At 37.0% G+C, this 15,377-nt stretch overlaps 1 protein-coding gene across 1 annotated transcript in view; it reads left to right on the plus strand.

Moving 5' to 3' along the window:
- The first annotated feature begins 240 nt into the window (after positions 1-240).
- Positions 241-15,377, plus strand: part of LOC122342001 (carnitine O-palmitoyltransferase 1, liver isoform-like) — a 19,637-nt gene continuing 4,500 nt past the window's right edge. The window contains exons 1-10 of the mRNA XM_043235775.1: positions 241-362; positions 3,535-3,706; positions 4,050-4,189; positions 5,112-5,283; positions 5,539-5,640; positions 5,773-5,910; positions 6,368-6,445; positions 6,561-6,668; positions 8,485-8,572; positions 8,662-8,857. Coding sequence (XP_043091710.1) covers positions 3,566-3,706; positions 4,050-4,189; positions 5,112-5,283; positions 5,539-5,640; positions 5,773-5,910; positions 6,368-6,445; positions 6,561-6,668; positions 8,485-8,572; positions 8,662-8,857 — 1,163 coding nt within the window. The 5' untranslated portion in view covers positions 241-362; positions 3,535-3,565. The remainder of the gene's footprint in view (positions 363-3,534; positions 3,707-4,049; positions 4,190-5,111; positions 5,284-5,538; positions 5,641-5,772; positions 5,911-6,367; positions 6,446-6,560; positions 6,669-8,484; positions 8,573-8,661; positions 8,858-15,377) is intronic.

Here is a 15,377-nt window from a genome sequence, read left to right on the forward strand (position 1 = left end):
AAATTAATATTGCAAATGATTAAGAAGCCAAACTCCATTAAATGAAATGAGAAAATAGTATTTCTGTCATTAAAATAAATGTGTGCTTGAAATAGGTCCATATAACAGAGACAAAGGTTTGATGACAGAGTTAAGACCCTGCTGGCAAAAGAAAATTAGACTCTACGAAGTCATGTATTCTTCATACGTACAGCGTGACGTCATGACGTATGTAAATGAGATAGGCAGTGCGTGTACACGCATAACCTCAGGTATGTGTTGCTTTCTGGAAGTGAAAGGGTGGAGATCACCTGAAAGTTTACATCTGTCAAAAACCGCATTCAGTCTTTAACTTGTTCCCGAACTACCATTCAGATTTACAGGTATGATTTTTCAGACAGCATATTCTGCGTAAAAACAAATTTGTCTTGGTGTGAAGAGCTTTTTTTTTTTNTAAATTTGAAACCGGTAATTATTACGCATGTTGCGTCGTGTCACTAGTGACTACAGGGATATTGCCTAGCTTGTTGAGAGGGGTGGAAAACTTTAATGGCTGCTATTTGTTTGTTTCATAAAGGCAGTTACAACGAAATGTAAACGGTAGCCTCTTCGTTTGGTAATACTCCTAAATACCTAAACAGACAAAACGTAGGAAACTTTTTTTTTCTTATTAATACTTTTTTCTTGAGCTGTGCTATATTGAAAATAAATCAAAACTCTTCGAGCAGTACGACATCAGCGAAGCCGTTATTCTTCGGGACATTTCTCAGGTTAACCCACCCTCACGGCATCTCCGAGTGGTCTCTGTTTTCTGGGAGAGCAGAGCGCGCGCTTAAAGGCAGCTCCAGTAAACGAGCGCACGCTGGTATTCGAGTTTTACCTGTTTAACAGCATTGAGACCTTCCTTATCTTTGATCACTTTTCATATAAAATCCACGTTTAACGATTAACAAAACCACAGACTTTATCTCCAATGCCAGTCTATGCAGTAATGCTGTATAAAATGTCTCCGTATCTAGTTCTTTTTCCCTCTTCTCTCAGAGCTGTCTGTTTTTTTATGTAACTTTTAAAATGAATCTCCTCTAAAACACTTCACAGGACACAATTAATGTTNTATCACTTTTCATATAAAATCCACGTTTAACGATTAACAAAACCACAGACTTTATCTCCAATGCCAGTCTATGCAGTAATGCTGTATAAAATGTCTCCGTATCTAGTTCTTTTTCCCTCTTCTCTCAGAGCTGTCTGTTTTTTTTATGTAACTTTTAAAATGAATCTCCTCTAAAACACTTCACAGGACACAATTAATGTTTTTACCGCATTTAGAAATGACATTTTAAAAAATGTCCTTCTTCTAACCCTCTTGATGATGAGTGACAGGCAATGCAACACATGTTTATTTAAACACATCTTAACTGCTCACTTTGTATATAACCTGTTCACTCAGCTCGATGTAACCACATCATTTTCATGTTAGGCGGAGTGGCATGTTTGGTCCTGTTGATCAGGTTTGCTCATGATTCTCTCTCGTTTTTATCATGATTTCTTGGATTTATATCCTACATAAACACGCATATGACCGAAATTATTGCAGTGCTCTCTTGGCAGGTATTCCAGCCAGTTTTATCAAACCTCTACAACTAGTCCAAAATGCTGCTGCAAGGTTCGTTTTTAATGAGCCAAAAAGAATGCACGCCACACCTCTGTTTGCTTACAGAACCACCTCTGGCTCTGCACCCCTTCCCCTAAATTCATTACTTCAGACTTCAGCAAACAAACGGTGTATTGTTGTGCCTTCAAAAAGAGGCTGGAAATCTTTTTCACAGACTTTTAAATTAAAAGTTCCCTCCTGGTGGAATGACCTGCCCAATTCAATCTTCAAGAATCAGCTAAAAACACACCTCTTCCATATTTATTTGACTCTCTAACCCTATCAGGCTAATAATTGTATATTTTTGATCTTTTATGTTTAAAAAAAAAAGTGTCACTTGCACTCTTTTTGGTTTCTAACTGCTTGTTTTTTGTTTGAAGAAGTTGTATAGGTTTCTATGTCAGTACTGGTACTTCTCATTGGCTTCACTCAGTATCAGTATCTCATTTTTGTCCAGGATGGCTTTTAAAGGCTTTTGCATCTCTTCACAAATAGCCAATACATTATTGATTATCTTTTATGCAAAAATTCAATAGGACATTAAGTAAAGATCATGTTCCATGAAGACTTTTTGTAAATTTCCTATACTTGTCCTTATTTCATATATATAAGTGTAACAAGACATATTTTTTGATAGCTAAGAACTTCATTTGGAAAACTTAAAAGGCATTTTAGATTTTTTTTGCAACCTCAGATTTCCAAATAGTTGTATGTCGTCCAAATATTGTCCCGTTTATGGTGTACTGTATGGTGTGTTACCATACATCAATATAAAGCTTGTTTATTTGAACTGGTTTTGTGGTCCAGGTTCATGGTTTTGATTGCTTCTGTTGTCCTTTAGATAAACTAGATGTAAATGTAAAAGACTCATTATAAAAATGCTGTAAATAGCTGTAACACAAATGTAAAGGGTTGTTTTATATAAATGCAACACTAGAGGGCATTGATGTCTTGGTTGTAGACTCTAAATGGTTGTCTTTCCTTCTGTGATCTTCCTGACATGTATTTATGCCACCGATATTGTCCTTTCAGTTCTATCAGTCCCTCTTGGGTTTGCAATATTAGTTTAAATAAAATGTAGAACAATAAAACAGAACTAAGTTTTGTGGAAAGATTGTTTATTTGTAGACAATAATATTATATGGAAACAAGTTCCATACAATGCCTTCTGTATTTCATTGATCCAGTGTGTTCTTTAATGCTGGGACTGTTTTTATATAAAGTAGGATTTTTATATAAATTAAACATTTAACTATTTAGCTCAATGTTTTAATTTTAACATTTATAATATATCACTGAGATTTATTTGTAGCTATATTTAACCTTTAGAGTTAAGATTTAGAATTAAATAGAAGTTTGGATGAAGCATGAAAGATGGAACACTTCATTGGTTTTGTGTGTTAAATTTTAGGGATTACATTTACATTAAATTAGGCGTGCGCAAATACACCAATCATGCTGGCAGTGTGAAAGCATTTCAAAGTGTCCGAGAAAGACACTACAATCATTACCAGCGCTGAGAGCGTTTAGCAATGCATCTCATTTCTCCAATGAAAAGAGGAAGAGTGGTTGTTGCTGGTTACTGTGTGATGACTGAATTAGTAAATTATTAGTAAGCAAACTGTTATGTTTTCTAGTACGTGCATGAAGTGAATGTATCCTATTCTAGCAGCACTTCACAAGCTCTTGTGCATCTGCTTGTTGGTTAAAAGAGCGTTACTCCTCAACTGCTCAGTAACATTTTTCATGCATTTTTTAAAATAAAATGAGAAAAGTAATAATAATAATAATTACAACAGCTCTATTAATACATTTATTATAAAAATATTACTAATATTACTATTACTGCTTTCGGTCCAGTGTTTTATTTTGTTCAGATTTTCTCACCCGTTTTATTACAGACAGCGCCTCATATAGTTTGTGTCTATAGTGATGGCAGAGGCTCACCAGGCAGTAGCGTTTCAATTCACAATCACTCCTGAGGGCATCGACCTACATCTCTCCTACCAAGCCCTTAATCAAATCTACCTCTCCGGACTGAGATCCTGGAAGAAACGCATCAGCAGGATTAAGGTCAGTGTGAAAAAACATGAATCACGTAATTCCTCATAGGCTTTTTTTGTCTTGCATTTTAGTTGTTTTCTGTTTTCTTTTTTGTAACATAAGATAAAAATCTCAAAGGAATGTAAAAACACTATGAAAAATAAACACAGGATGTTTATTCTGTAGTGAACGTAAGTCGCTTAAATGATAGAGTTTGCATTATTTTTTGCATTATTAATCTTTGGTAACGTCTGCTCCAGCGTTTTGCACTAAAAGGTTTTGTTCAGTAGTTATCTGTAATATAGACCAAAATTTGTGATGGATGTTTTGGTTTAGCTTGCATTAATACTTTTTTTCACTTTCTCGTGGACAGAACAGAATCATTAAAGGCGTATACCCAGCTAGCCCATCCTCTTGGCTTTTTGTTGTAATAGCAATCCTGGCAACTATCTACATGCAGTCTGATCCATCTATGGGCCTCATTGCTAAGATTCAGGAGCACCTGCCCCTCAGGTAACACTTTCTTTTACCATTCAACACACTTCTTCTAGACTTCTTCTAAATGGTTAATAGTTGCATGGAAAGCTGGTAACCTGGAGAAATAAAGCACATTTGTCTTATGATGAACAGTTGTTCTGTCCTGTGAATTGTTTTAATTAATTTTTACCAATTATACTAGGAGGCCGTTGAATGCTTAAACATCAATTCTAATAATTAAACTTTCCGTTGTCAGTTATACCTTATTTATTACATCTTTAATAGGCATTTGAATAATTAAGTTATACTTAATAATCAACTACTGCAGAACACAAGCTTCTGGAGGGCATGTGAAATCGAAGTACTGAATTTAAGTAAAGGTGTGGAGAGCCAGCGGTGGTTTTGTAGTAATTTGATTTGAGCTACTGTGCAAATGGATGAATGCACTGTCTATATAGAATGTGACATGCACTCTGTTTGGCCGAGATCAACCAGAGTGATGGGAAGAGAACAGCATGAAGGAGGACAGGAACCGCTCATAACACTAAGCATACCACCTCATCAGTGAAGAATTTTGGCGGTAGTGTCATGGCGTGTGCATGTTTGGATGATGTGACTGCTGACAAAAGCCGCAGGATGAATTCTGTAGTGTCTCGGGGCAATATTATCTGCTCATATTTAGCCAAATACTTCATAACTCATTGTACGGCGCTTCACAGTACAGATGGACAATGACCCAAAGCATCACATTGGATGAAAGCCAGCGTCTGGTGATGTCTATGCGTTATGATTATTATTCTGTCCCATTACTTTTGGTCCCTTAAGAAGTGGGAGGCACATATGCAAACTGCTGCAATTCCTACACCGTTCACCTGATTTGGATGTATATTTAAGGGTATATTTAATATTAACCTGGAAGAGATGATGCAGATTTTCTACTGTGTTTCTCTCTTGTCAGTCTGTCATTGAGTGCTCAAGGCCAGACTGTGCTGTCGGTGCTGTTGTTCAGTACTCTGCTGTGGATGTCTCTCATTCTGGCTCTGAGGTTCTGCCTAAAACTTCTCCTATCATACCACCGATGGATGTTCGAGCAACATGGACGCATTTCTACCAAGACCAAAGTCTGGGCGGTTAGTACCTTGACAAAAGTGACAGTTTCAGTAATTCAGTAATAAAAGAATTGCAATACTGGATAATTATATATAAAACTGCGTTATTTAACTTTTTATAATTAAAAGATAAATATTTTGTTATTGAATGTCTTAAAAATGGTTTTAGGACTTGTTCTAGTGAACTGGTCTCTGTATTTTATCAAAATTTTTCCAGTAAGAGCAGAACACACATATTTTCCTTTATATCCCCTTCTTTCTGTCCCTCCTTTTCAGACCCTAGTTAGGTTGCTGTCTGGTAGAAAGCCATTACTGTACAGCTATCAGACATCTTTACCACATCTGCCTGTACCTCCCATTAAAGAAACTTTGGAAAGAGTGAGTAAATACAATGTAGATTAAATTGGGAAGTGATGACTAAGAGATATTGATGGGGTTCTTCAATGTTTGAGCACGAAAAGTTACTAGTGAATGCTATCTCAAATGTTTTATCTCAAATGTTTGTTTTAGTATCTGGAGTCAGTGAAACCACTGCTTGATACGGCTGGTTTTCAGCGAATGACAAGACTGGCTGCTGAGTTTGAGAAAAGTCTGGGTAACCGGCTACAAAAATACCTCAAACTTAAAGCGCTGTGGGCCACAAACTATGTACGTGATGAACAATTTTGAGGAATTTATTTTTCTTATTCTTATTCTTATCACGAGCATGTGATTACATACAGTACTTTAGCTAATTAAAATAAAGTACATGTTGGACATTTTATAAAATGCTATAAAGAATTTGTAATAAATATTTGTTCATTTCTTTAAGTTGAATTTACTTGACCAAAGTACAAAGAATAGATTTCCAAAGTTTTGACTGACCGACCTAATTGTATTTTGCAAATATGAACAAATTTATATTTTGATGGCTATGACATATGACCAACTGTATGATCATGTAAACTGTGTATGTATCAGATCAACACAGCAGAATTAGGAAGATACTTTGGAGATCTTTAATTCGTAATAAAGTTATTGTTATATTATAGACCTTTCATCAGGATAATTTAAAATGGCTTACTTAGAGTAAAAATGTTAATCATGTTAATTTGTAATCATCCAGGTTAGCGACTGGTGGGAAGAGTATGTTTATCTGCGGAGCCGGGGTCCCATTATGGTCAACAGTAATTATTATGGCATGGTATGTTATCCTACTACTTATCAATCTTTCAATAAATAAATGTTATATAAACAAAGAAAAAGGAAGGTCTCACCCCTGGATACAGTCACTGAGTAAACACCTTGCTTATTCACAGGATTTCCTGTATGTGTCACCAACGACTAATCAGGCAGCTCGAGCTGGGAATACCATCACAGCCCTGTTTCTGTATCGCCGCAAAGTCAATAGAGAGGAGCTCAATCCTGTATGTGACAAAATATTGTTTTAAGTTACAGTATGTTTTTCTCATGATTTTGTATGTGACATCCATGGGTAATGTCAACGGAGCTGGGTGTCTGATTACATGTAATCTGGATTTTAAAAAATAAGCACTTGTACTTAGGGTAAGTTACATTTTAAAATACTTGTAATCAGACTACAGTTACTTTTTATGGATTACATTATTACATATTATTCACACAATAGCAATAAGTTATTCATAATTCATTGATTCGCCCTAATTTTTATTTTTCGTCTTTTAAATGTTCTTTTCTAAACAGCCAACCTATTATTTACATTGAGAAAGTTCATTTTTGTGGAGGGGGGTGACACAGCATTTGACCGCTGGAGGTTTATTACGTTTTAAAAATTGCATCAGCTTTTGATGAACTGAAATTAACACATTAATTTTCATGTGAATTACCACTTTAGCCATATATAATAACGTCTTTTGGAAGGCCTTTGGGTTTCATACTCATTAAAATGCACATATTTACATTTTAATACACCTAAGCATTATTATAAATATATTAACTGAATATATTTACTTTAAATATAAATTACAATAAATATTTCAACATTAATGTATCACATTTGCATGTTCATGGGTTTTTTGATGTTGATTAATGGTCACATGACATGCGAGTAAATACAAAGACTGCTCAATCCTATACTTATAGCTGAATAGTCCCACCTTTGTAATGAGGAGCGTTCGGATCCATTAGCGTGCTCTTTATTAAGAATAGTCAAACAGACAGAAGGCAACGGTAACAGGAATATCACAGGTTAGGCATAGTCAGGCAAGGATCGCGGGAGGCATAGTAGTATCGTAGTCTAGGTACACAGGCAGAAGATCAATGGGCAGGCAGCAAACAATTAGAGAAACGTTAAAACAGAACAAGGTCAAACAAGGGAATACAATGCTAGTAGAATAAACGCTCAGAGTTACCAGCCGTGGGCAATTATAAAACTTCGCAATGAGTTAGGGTTGATTGCAGCTTAAATAGCAGTTTTAACTAGGCACACTTGGGCAGGTAATCAGGGCTGAGAGGCGGCATGATGGGAAATGTAGTTCTGAGGACTAATATTCTGGGGAAGGTTCCCTCCGGTTGCCGCTGGAGAGAGCCACAGAGGCGTGGTTCATGACAACCTTCTTAATGAAACAGAAAGTTTTTTACAGACACCTGAGGCTAGACCAGCCAATGCACATGTGCATGCTAAAGCATTTGAGCATAAGAAACAACACCCATGGGGCAATTCATGTTAGATTTTTGGGTAATGCTTTATTTTAAGGTGTCTATAATAAAGAAGTAATTACCTAGTTTTACTTTGTAGTATACATTGTACTTACCAACTTTGTTTTAAAATGACTTATTTAAATTTTTATGATTTAATGAATTGTTAGCTTTTATTAAACTCATAAACCCCCTGCAGTTCCTTTACAAACCCTAGTTTGGGAAGCCTCGATGTAATACAATGCTTAATGCACTTCACGTTGTAAATTATAATGAATGGAGCAAATTTTTTTACATCATTATGGTATAAGGGACAAGATCTTTTTTGAATCAATGTCATGAATAAGTCAAAAGTAATCCAAAATTAATCTGAATATATTACATAAAATGCGTAATGTAATGGATTACGTTACTGACTACAATTTGTTGTTATGTAATCAGGCATCAGTAATGGATTACAATTTGTAGGTAATCTACCCAGCTCTGTATGTCAACTACCTACATGTATGCAAAATATAATTTATAAATCAGAGTAGTCTTTGAGATCCTGTGCTCTGGTTCACCTAGAGTCGTATTCCTGGTACAGTCATACCGCTGTGTGCAGCTCAGTGTGAGCGCATGTTCAACACCACGCGCACGCCGGGAGAGGAGACTGGTACACACACACACAAACATATACACACAGACATAAATACACGTAAAAATGTGATCTTGTGTCTTTGACATATTTGCTTGATCTCTCAGATGTCCTGCAGCATTGGCAGGACAGTGAATTTGTGGCCGTGTACCACCGGGGCCGGTATTTCAGATTATGGGTTTACCGAGCAGGACGCCTGCTGTCACCCAGAGAGATCCAGTACCAGATTCAAAGGATCTTGGACGAACCCTCACCTCCTTCTCCAGGAGAGGACAAACTAGGGGCACTGACAGCAGGAAACAGGTCAGAGTCTCAGAAAATGCATGTCTGTGTTTGCTGCCCGTTAGAGGGTGTTATGGGATTTTCTGTCAAGCACAGGTAAACACAGAATATATTTACACATATTTTCTTTAAAACACGAGTAATAAAGTTTAGGCTACCCCCTTCAAATTAAAGCTGCTGAACTGAATTTACAGAGCAAACTATTTGCTAAAATAACCTATAAAATAACCTGAGATATCTCTGAATATCTGTCATCCTGTGGCAGAAAAGATCTAGTTTGTGTAGACAGACCATATCTTGATGTATCTGTCTGTCGTCTGGTCTTGAGTGCATTCATGACTTCACCAGGAAACCGTCCAATAACATTCTGTGTTGGATAAAGCATTTGTTCTAAACTTTTGTGGGGCAAAAGGCTGCTACAGATAAAACATTATAATAGCATTCCATGATTTGCCCTTTTTGAATACTCACTGACCTGTAGTATTCTTAGAAGATTCATGGCCAAACATGATATTGCAAAAATTCATTGTTGACAACCCCTATATATACAACACATATACACAAACACACACACACACACACACAATGGCACCATTCAGGAAGGCTGACAGTTCAGGTCAGCAAATGCAAGTTTTCAAACAGTTTTTTTAATTATTTTTACGAAGGTTCACTCTACTTTTATAAGTCCGAGAAATTTGTGGTGAATGCTCAATAAAACAAAAGGATACCAAATTAGTTTGACACAAGGGAATTTAATGTATTTATTTAATTTTTTTAAAATACAACTAAACCAGATTAATATTTAAAATTCTTAAAATTATTTGCTCTTATTTTCTGAGTTCCAATGCAGGGGTCTAGGTGAAACTTCTTAACCGAACAAATCATGTTTACATTTATTCACCGTGTTTTATTCAATATTTTTCTTGTCTAAGGCTTTAGATGCATCAGAATGTGGATTTTTCCATCCAGCCCTATTTCAAGAGCTTGACTCACCTGTTTATTACTATTTTTATAGGTTATTGTTATTTTTGACTCACATATAGAAATATTATGGGATAAACCTTATTGTCCGTGCTTACCCATATTTCTGTTTTTAAATATTAGGCCTTATGTCATAAGCATCTTTTTTTCAGTTTTGTCTACTTTTGGCAGATTTTGCTGCCTTGTAATGTGATCGCAGTTAAGAATCGTAACATTAATCTACTATACTACAAAAAAATCCTTTTATACAGGACATATGTTTCTATAACAGAAATACGAACCAGTATATCAAATACCTAATGCTGAAATCCTCTCTTCAAAATTAATGTTAAAGTTTTAATGATGATAGCATACCCCACTAATTGATACTGTTCTATACTTTTTTTTTTATTGTTTGTTTTTAGATGAAGACTATTCTCAGAGTTTGGGCAAACACACATGCGAGTGTTTGCAGGAAAACAAATAGAGTATTCGATATTTAAAGGATAATCCTTTTACGATTGACATTGCAATGCACTTTAGAGCTGTTTCTGGTCTGTGTACAAAGCAGTCATGAGAAACAACCTTGATATTTATTGTTACATAGCATAAATAGTCAAGGGTGTAAATAGTGTAGAAAATAATGTAGTAAATAGTGTACATCTATTTTATTTAGAAAGGAAAGGTCTCTAAACATGACTTAAATTGATATCTCTTAATTCTCTTTAATTTTCACATTTGTAAATGCTTGTTTAACTTAAATTCGTTTTTAGCAAAAGCGTCAGGCATGACATTTATATGCATTTTAAAATAATTACGATAAAGTAGTCTAACTGTCAGGAACGAACAAGGATTCAATTGCAGGTTAGAACTTAAATTTATTTATAGTCTTTGAACAAAAAGTTGACTGAGGCAGGGGAACAGAAGACTTAACATCAAAAGTAAATTAACAAGATCAAGTCAACAAAACAAGCCTCCAGTCACTCCTTTAGGCAGGGAACAATAGGCATAAGGAAATCCTCCCAAAGAGTCTTTAAAACAGTCCTGCTGCTTGATCCCAGCATAAGATCCAAAGGGGGGCAGGTGAGGACGAGCTGCCAAACACGGCACCGGAGGAACCAGGACTGGAGCCAGTGAACAGAGGCCTGGAGAAAAACAGATAGCAGAGCGAGCAAAGAGCAAAACTAAAAAATACAAGCTACACTTGGAGCCGACTGGACTGGACTGGACTGGACTGGACTGGACTGGACTGGACTGGACTGGACACAAATGCAGCATCCACACACCACAACGGTCAGACACAAGACTGCAAACGAAGGGAGCTTAAGTAGGGGAGCAATTAAGGAGCTATTGAGCCACAGGTGAGAAGGCAGCTAAAGTGATTAATCAGACAATGGGGCGGGGAAACACGAGCACATGGCAGACTGTTTGACAGACAAAAACAAAAACAAACTGATCAGACTGAAGTCATGACACTAACATCATGAACAGGAAAACAGGAAAACGCTTGAAAGTAAAAGTGTAAGAGACGAGTTAGGACCTAGGTCTTAAACAGTCTTATCTGCTTTATCTCTGTAGCAGTGTTCATTTGTTTCCATGGTTGCGTTCCTTCTGTTTGAATTTGTTTCCCACCTAACAATGTTTAGGCCTAGTACTTTGTTTCCAAGTTTTTGCTATGTGTTTCAGGGGTCTTTGTTTCAGTTTAATCACGTATAACAAACCTGTACTGTTTTACAAGTTTTACAAGCGTTAACGTTACCTGTAACAATTTATCAATATCTTAAGTCAAAACGTCAAAAAAAAANNGTAAAAGATCTAATAGATACTGCTACCACATTACCAAGGATAAATGACCTGAACTGTTTTCTTTGTTTTTTCTTTGTTATTTTGGTTAATGATTACAAAGTCGAAAACAATTATTATTATAATTATTAAGTACCGATCTTGTATCTTACGTCTAGGATAATATAGCATACCAAAAATGTCCCAAATGTGAATTCAGGAATTTGCTATTTTGTTATTTGTAATTAAGGAATGCTATTGGAATGTTTTTATCTGTAGTGGCCTTTTGCCCCACAAGTTGTTGTTTAAATAAATGTTTTAACCGACCCAGAATGTTATGGGCTAGTTTCCTGGTGAAGTCACAAACGCACTTTTCAAGACCAGAAGACAAGTCACGGCCAATCACATGTAATTACATATAATTACATAATTACCACCTCCTTTAATTTTTTGGAGTATGAGGGGTTTTGGGGTTCCCTGGAGATGTTTTGTCATATTGCCTGACATTTATTATTATTATTATTATTATTACTACTTTTTTCTGAATCTTAAAAGCATATTAATGGCTAAAGTCAGATTATACTGTATTCAGCACAAAATGGGTTTGCACCCACAAACCAGATGTGTAGTGATACTCGTCTGTAACAGTATTTGTTTTTCATTCGTTGTGGAGAGACACATTGCTTCTAGCTGAGTGAAATTCTTTGAAGGCCTGTTAAATGCTAGTCTCTCTGTGGGGCGTGATTTTCTTTTAAATCTTTCACTAAGCTTTCATCGCATCTGTCTGTTTAAGTATATAGTCCATAGGCTGTAGGGTTCAGAGTCATTTTCTTTAGCTCATTTCTGAGCTCCAGGGAGCTGGGAGCCCCACTGTGGCTTCCTCCAGGAGGAAAGCCGATCTCTGTGACAGAGTAGCCTGAACACTGGGCTTTTACATCTCTTGGTGGAATTAGGGAGCACACAGGCGACTGCGTTTGCTCTGTGTCTATGGATATGTGGCCTAATTCTGTTAGGTGTCTGGTCTGTTGCCTTCAACAAGCACAGAGACCTCTCTCAGAAAACATGTTCTTGTAGCTCTCTCTACTCCTCTGGTTTGGTCTTGAATCATCCCAAAACATTTCAGAGGAAACTTGTGCACAGCTTCCTCTCCTGCTAACAGTGCCAAACCAATTTATTATATATTTTTCTCACTTCCTACCACCCACCAAACAGCGACCCGCTTGTGCTAACCCTAACACGTACAGAGTTGTCTTCGTGCCAACGGTAACCTGGAAACACAAAATAGCCTATTTGTGTTGTCTGTAATACGTGTAGTAATGCAGATGATTGAACAAAATGTGTACCCATGAGCATAACAACCTTTTACAATTATAAATCATAATAAATTATGCTTATGAGAATATAAAAAAATTACTGTGATGGGTAGGTTTAGAAGACACTGTATAAAATTCATTAATATATTGTAAATATAATTGTTAAAGATATTAAATAATTAATAATGTAATTAATAATGTAGACATACAAATACAAATATACAAATAAACGTGAATTGAATTCAATTATGTTCTATAGAAAGCCTCCAGAAGACATGACAATGACATGTCCTGACATGCTCACAGGCTTCAATTATCCTTATCGTTTGACCTGTTAAAATAAATCTGTTAACTAATTTGAAGTCGCTGAGCTTATGCACATCAAAAAAATTTAAACATGCAATGCGGCACTGCACTTCTCGTTCGGTGTGTGGACAACTTTAGTCAAAATGTCCACTGCTAATACTCTGCATTGTCTAACATGAATATTCAATTAATTTATAATGAGCAGGTAAAAAATGAGAGTTGAGTTAATAGGGTAAATGAAGTAGCCTATGAGGTGATTGCTCCAATTAACATGACACATACACATGTTGTTATTTGTGGTTAATGAGGAAACCCCATAGGCATAATGGTTTTTATACTGTAAAAATTGTATGAGCTATTGCCTGACACCAAACATTTGTGCATTTTTAGATTTTCAAAAAACCGTGAAGCCTTTTCAATTACGGAGAAATAGGCAGTGTCCTCATAATTGTAATACCTCAGTCATACCAATGTCATTAAACAAATTTGTGTCCCCTTAAACCACAAAAGTACACACACATACAGAGGCATTTGAATAATGAAACTGAAGAGTTCAATTGTTTCAAATTGTTTCAAACCCTTAGAATTTCTTTGATGATTTCTATAGTTTTTTTGAGCAAGGACACCATGGGTTTTGTAATGTTATTTGCTATAAATACGATACCAGCTAGCCTGCTTATATAGCTGCTGATATAGCACAGGTAATAAGTCTCAAGTGCAGCAGGTGGTCAGCGCCAGGTACAGGGCTTATGGGAAATGTAATGGAGTGAAAACTAGAATTTGGGGAAAATATCTGTCTAGTGGCCTGACGAGGGAGCAATCATTTACAGAGCCTAATCTCAGGTCTCACCATGTTGAATCCAATCATTAACTGTGGGCACATGGAGGTTTCCCCTCACCAGGGAAATAGTGGAGGTTGGTAGCCTAAGATACATTGGAATGGGGACCGATAGTATCTTTTTACAGAGATGGCCACCAGAAACAATTCTGCAGGAGATGGATTGTAGCAGCGATTCCAGGATGGCCTAGGTTGAGCACTGTGTGTACTTGGATTATGGTTCTTTCACATAGATTCTCTGGAACAAACAGTTTACCTTAAGGAAAGATGGTAGGTACTTTGTTTTCAGTGTTGGCCTGCTCGATTACTGTAATGATATCCCATTGAATGGGTGAAATAATCAAAGTTGGCGAAATGGACTCGGGTGGACTGGGGTCAGAATCTTAGAGTGTCAGCCTTGGTATTCTTAGAGCCTGGACGATAAGTGACTGTGATGTTAAACCAGAAGAAGAACAGAGACCACCTGGCCTGTCGCAGGTTAAGTCTGTGGGCACTTCTCAGGTACTCCAGGTTGCGATGATGTGTTAGCGCGATGAAAGTATGTCGAGCTCCTTCCAGCCAATGTCACCTGTCCTCAAACATGGCTTTGATGGCTAGCAGTTCTCTGTTGTCGACGTCATAATTTCTCTCAGTAGAGGTCAGCTTGTGTGAATAGAAGGCCATGGGAAACATTTTGGCTGGGTTACTTTGGCGTTGTGACAAAATGGCTCCAAGGCTGATATTAGAAACATCCACTTCCACAATAAAGGGCAGATCCGTGTCAGGATGCTGAAAATTAGGAGCACCTGAACACCTCTCTCTGTAACTGGATCCTGGACTTTCTGACAGACAGGCCTCAGTCAGTCCGGATTGGGAACAGCATCTCCAGCACCATCACACTGAACACTGGACGATGAGTCAGCATACAGAGATGAGGTGCAGCAGCTTGCAACTTGGTGTATAGCCAACAATCTATCTCTGAACGTCGACAAGACAAAGGAGACGATTGTTGACTTCAAGTGACCAAAGAATAACCATTCTCCACTGTCCATCGACGGATATAGGGTGGAGACCGTCAAGAGCACCAAATTCCTTGGATAACTTCACCTGGTCACTCAACACCACCTCCATTACCAAGAAAGCCCAGCAGCGCCTATACTTCCTGAGGAGGCTGAGGAAAGCTCACCTCCCTCCACCTATCCTGTCTATGTTTTATAGATGGACCATTGAGAGCATCCTGTGCAGCTGCATCACTGCCTGGTTTGGGAATTGCACCGTATTGGATCGTAAGACCCTCCAGAGGATTGTGAGGACAGCTGAAAAGATCATTGGCATCTCTCTATCACGGACATTTAGACCACTC

The sequence above is a fragment of the Puntigrus tetrazona genome, chromosome 3, assembly GCF_018831695.1.
Source record: "Puntigrus tetrazona isolate hp1 chromosome 3, ASM1883169v1, whole genome shotgun sequence".
Lineage (NCBI taxonomy): Eukaryota > Metazoa > Chordata > Actinopteri > Cypriniformes > Cyprinidae > Puntigrus > Puntigrus tetrazona.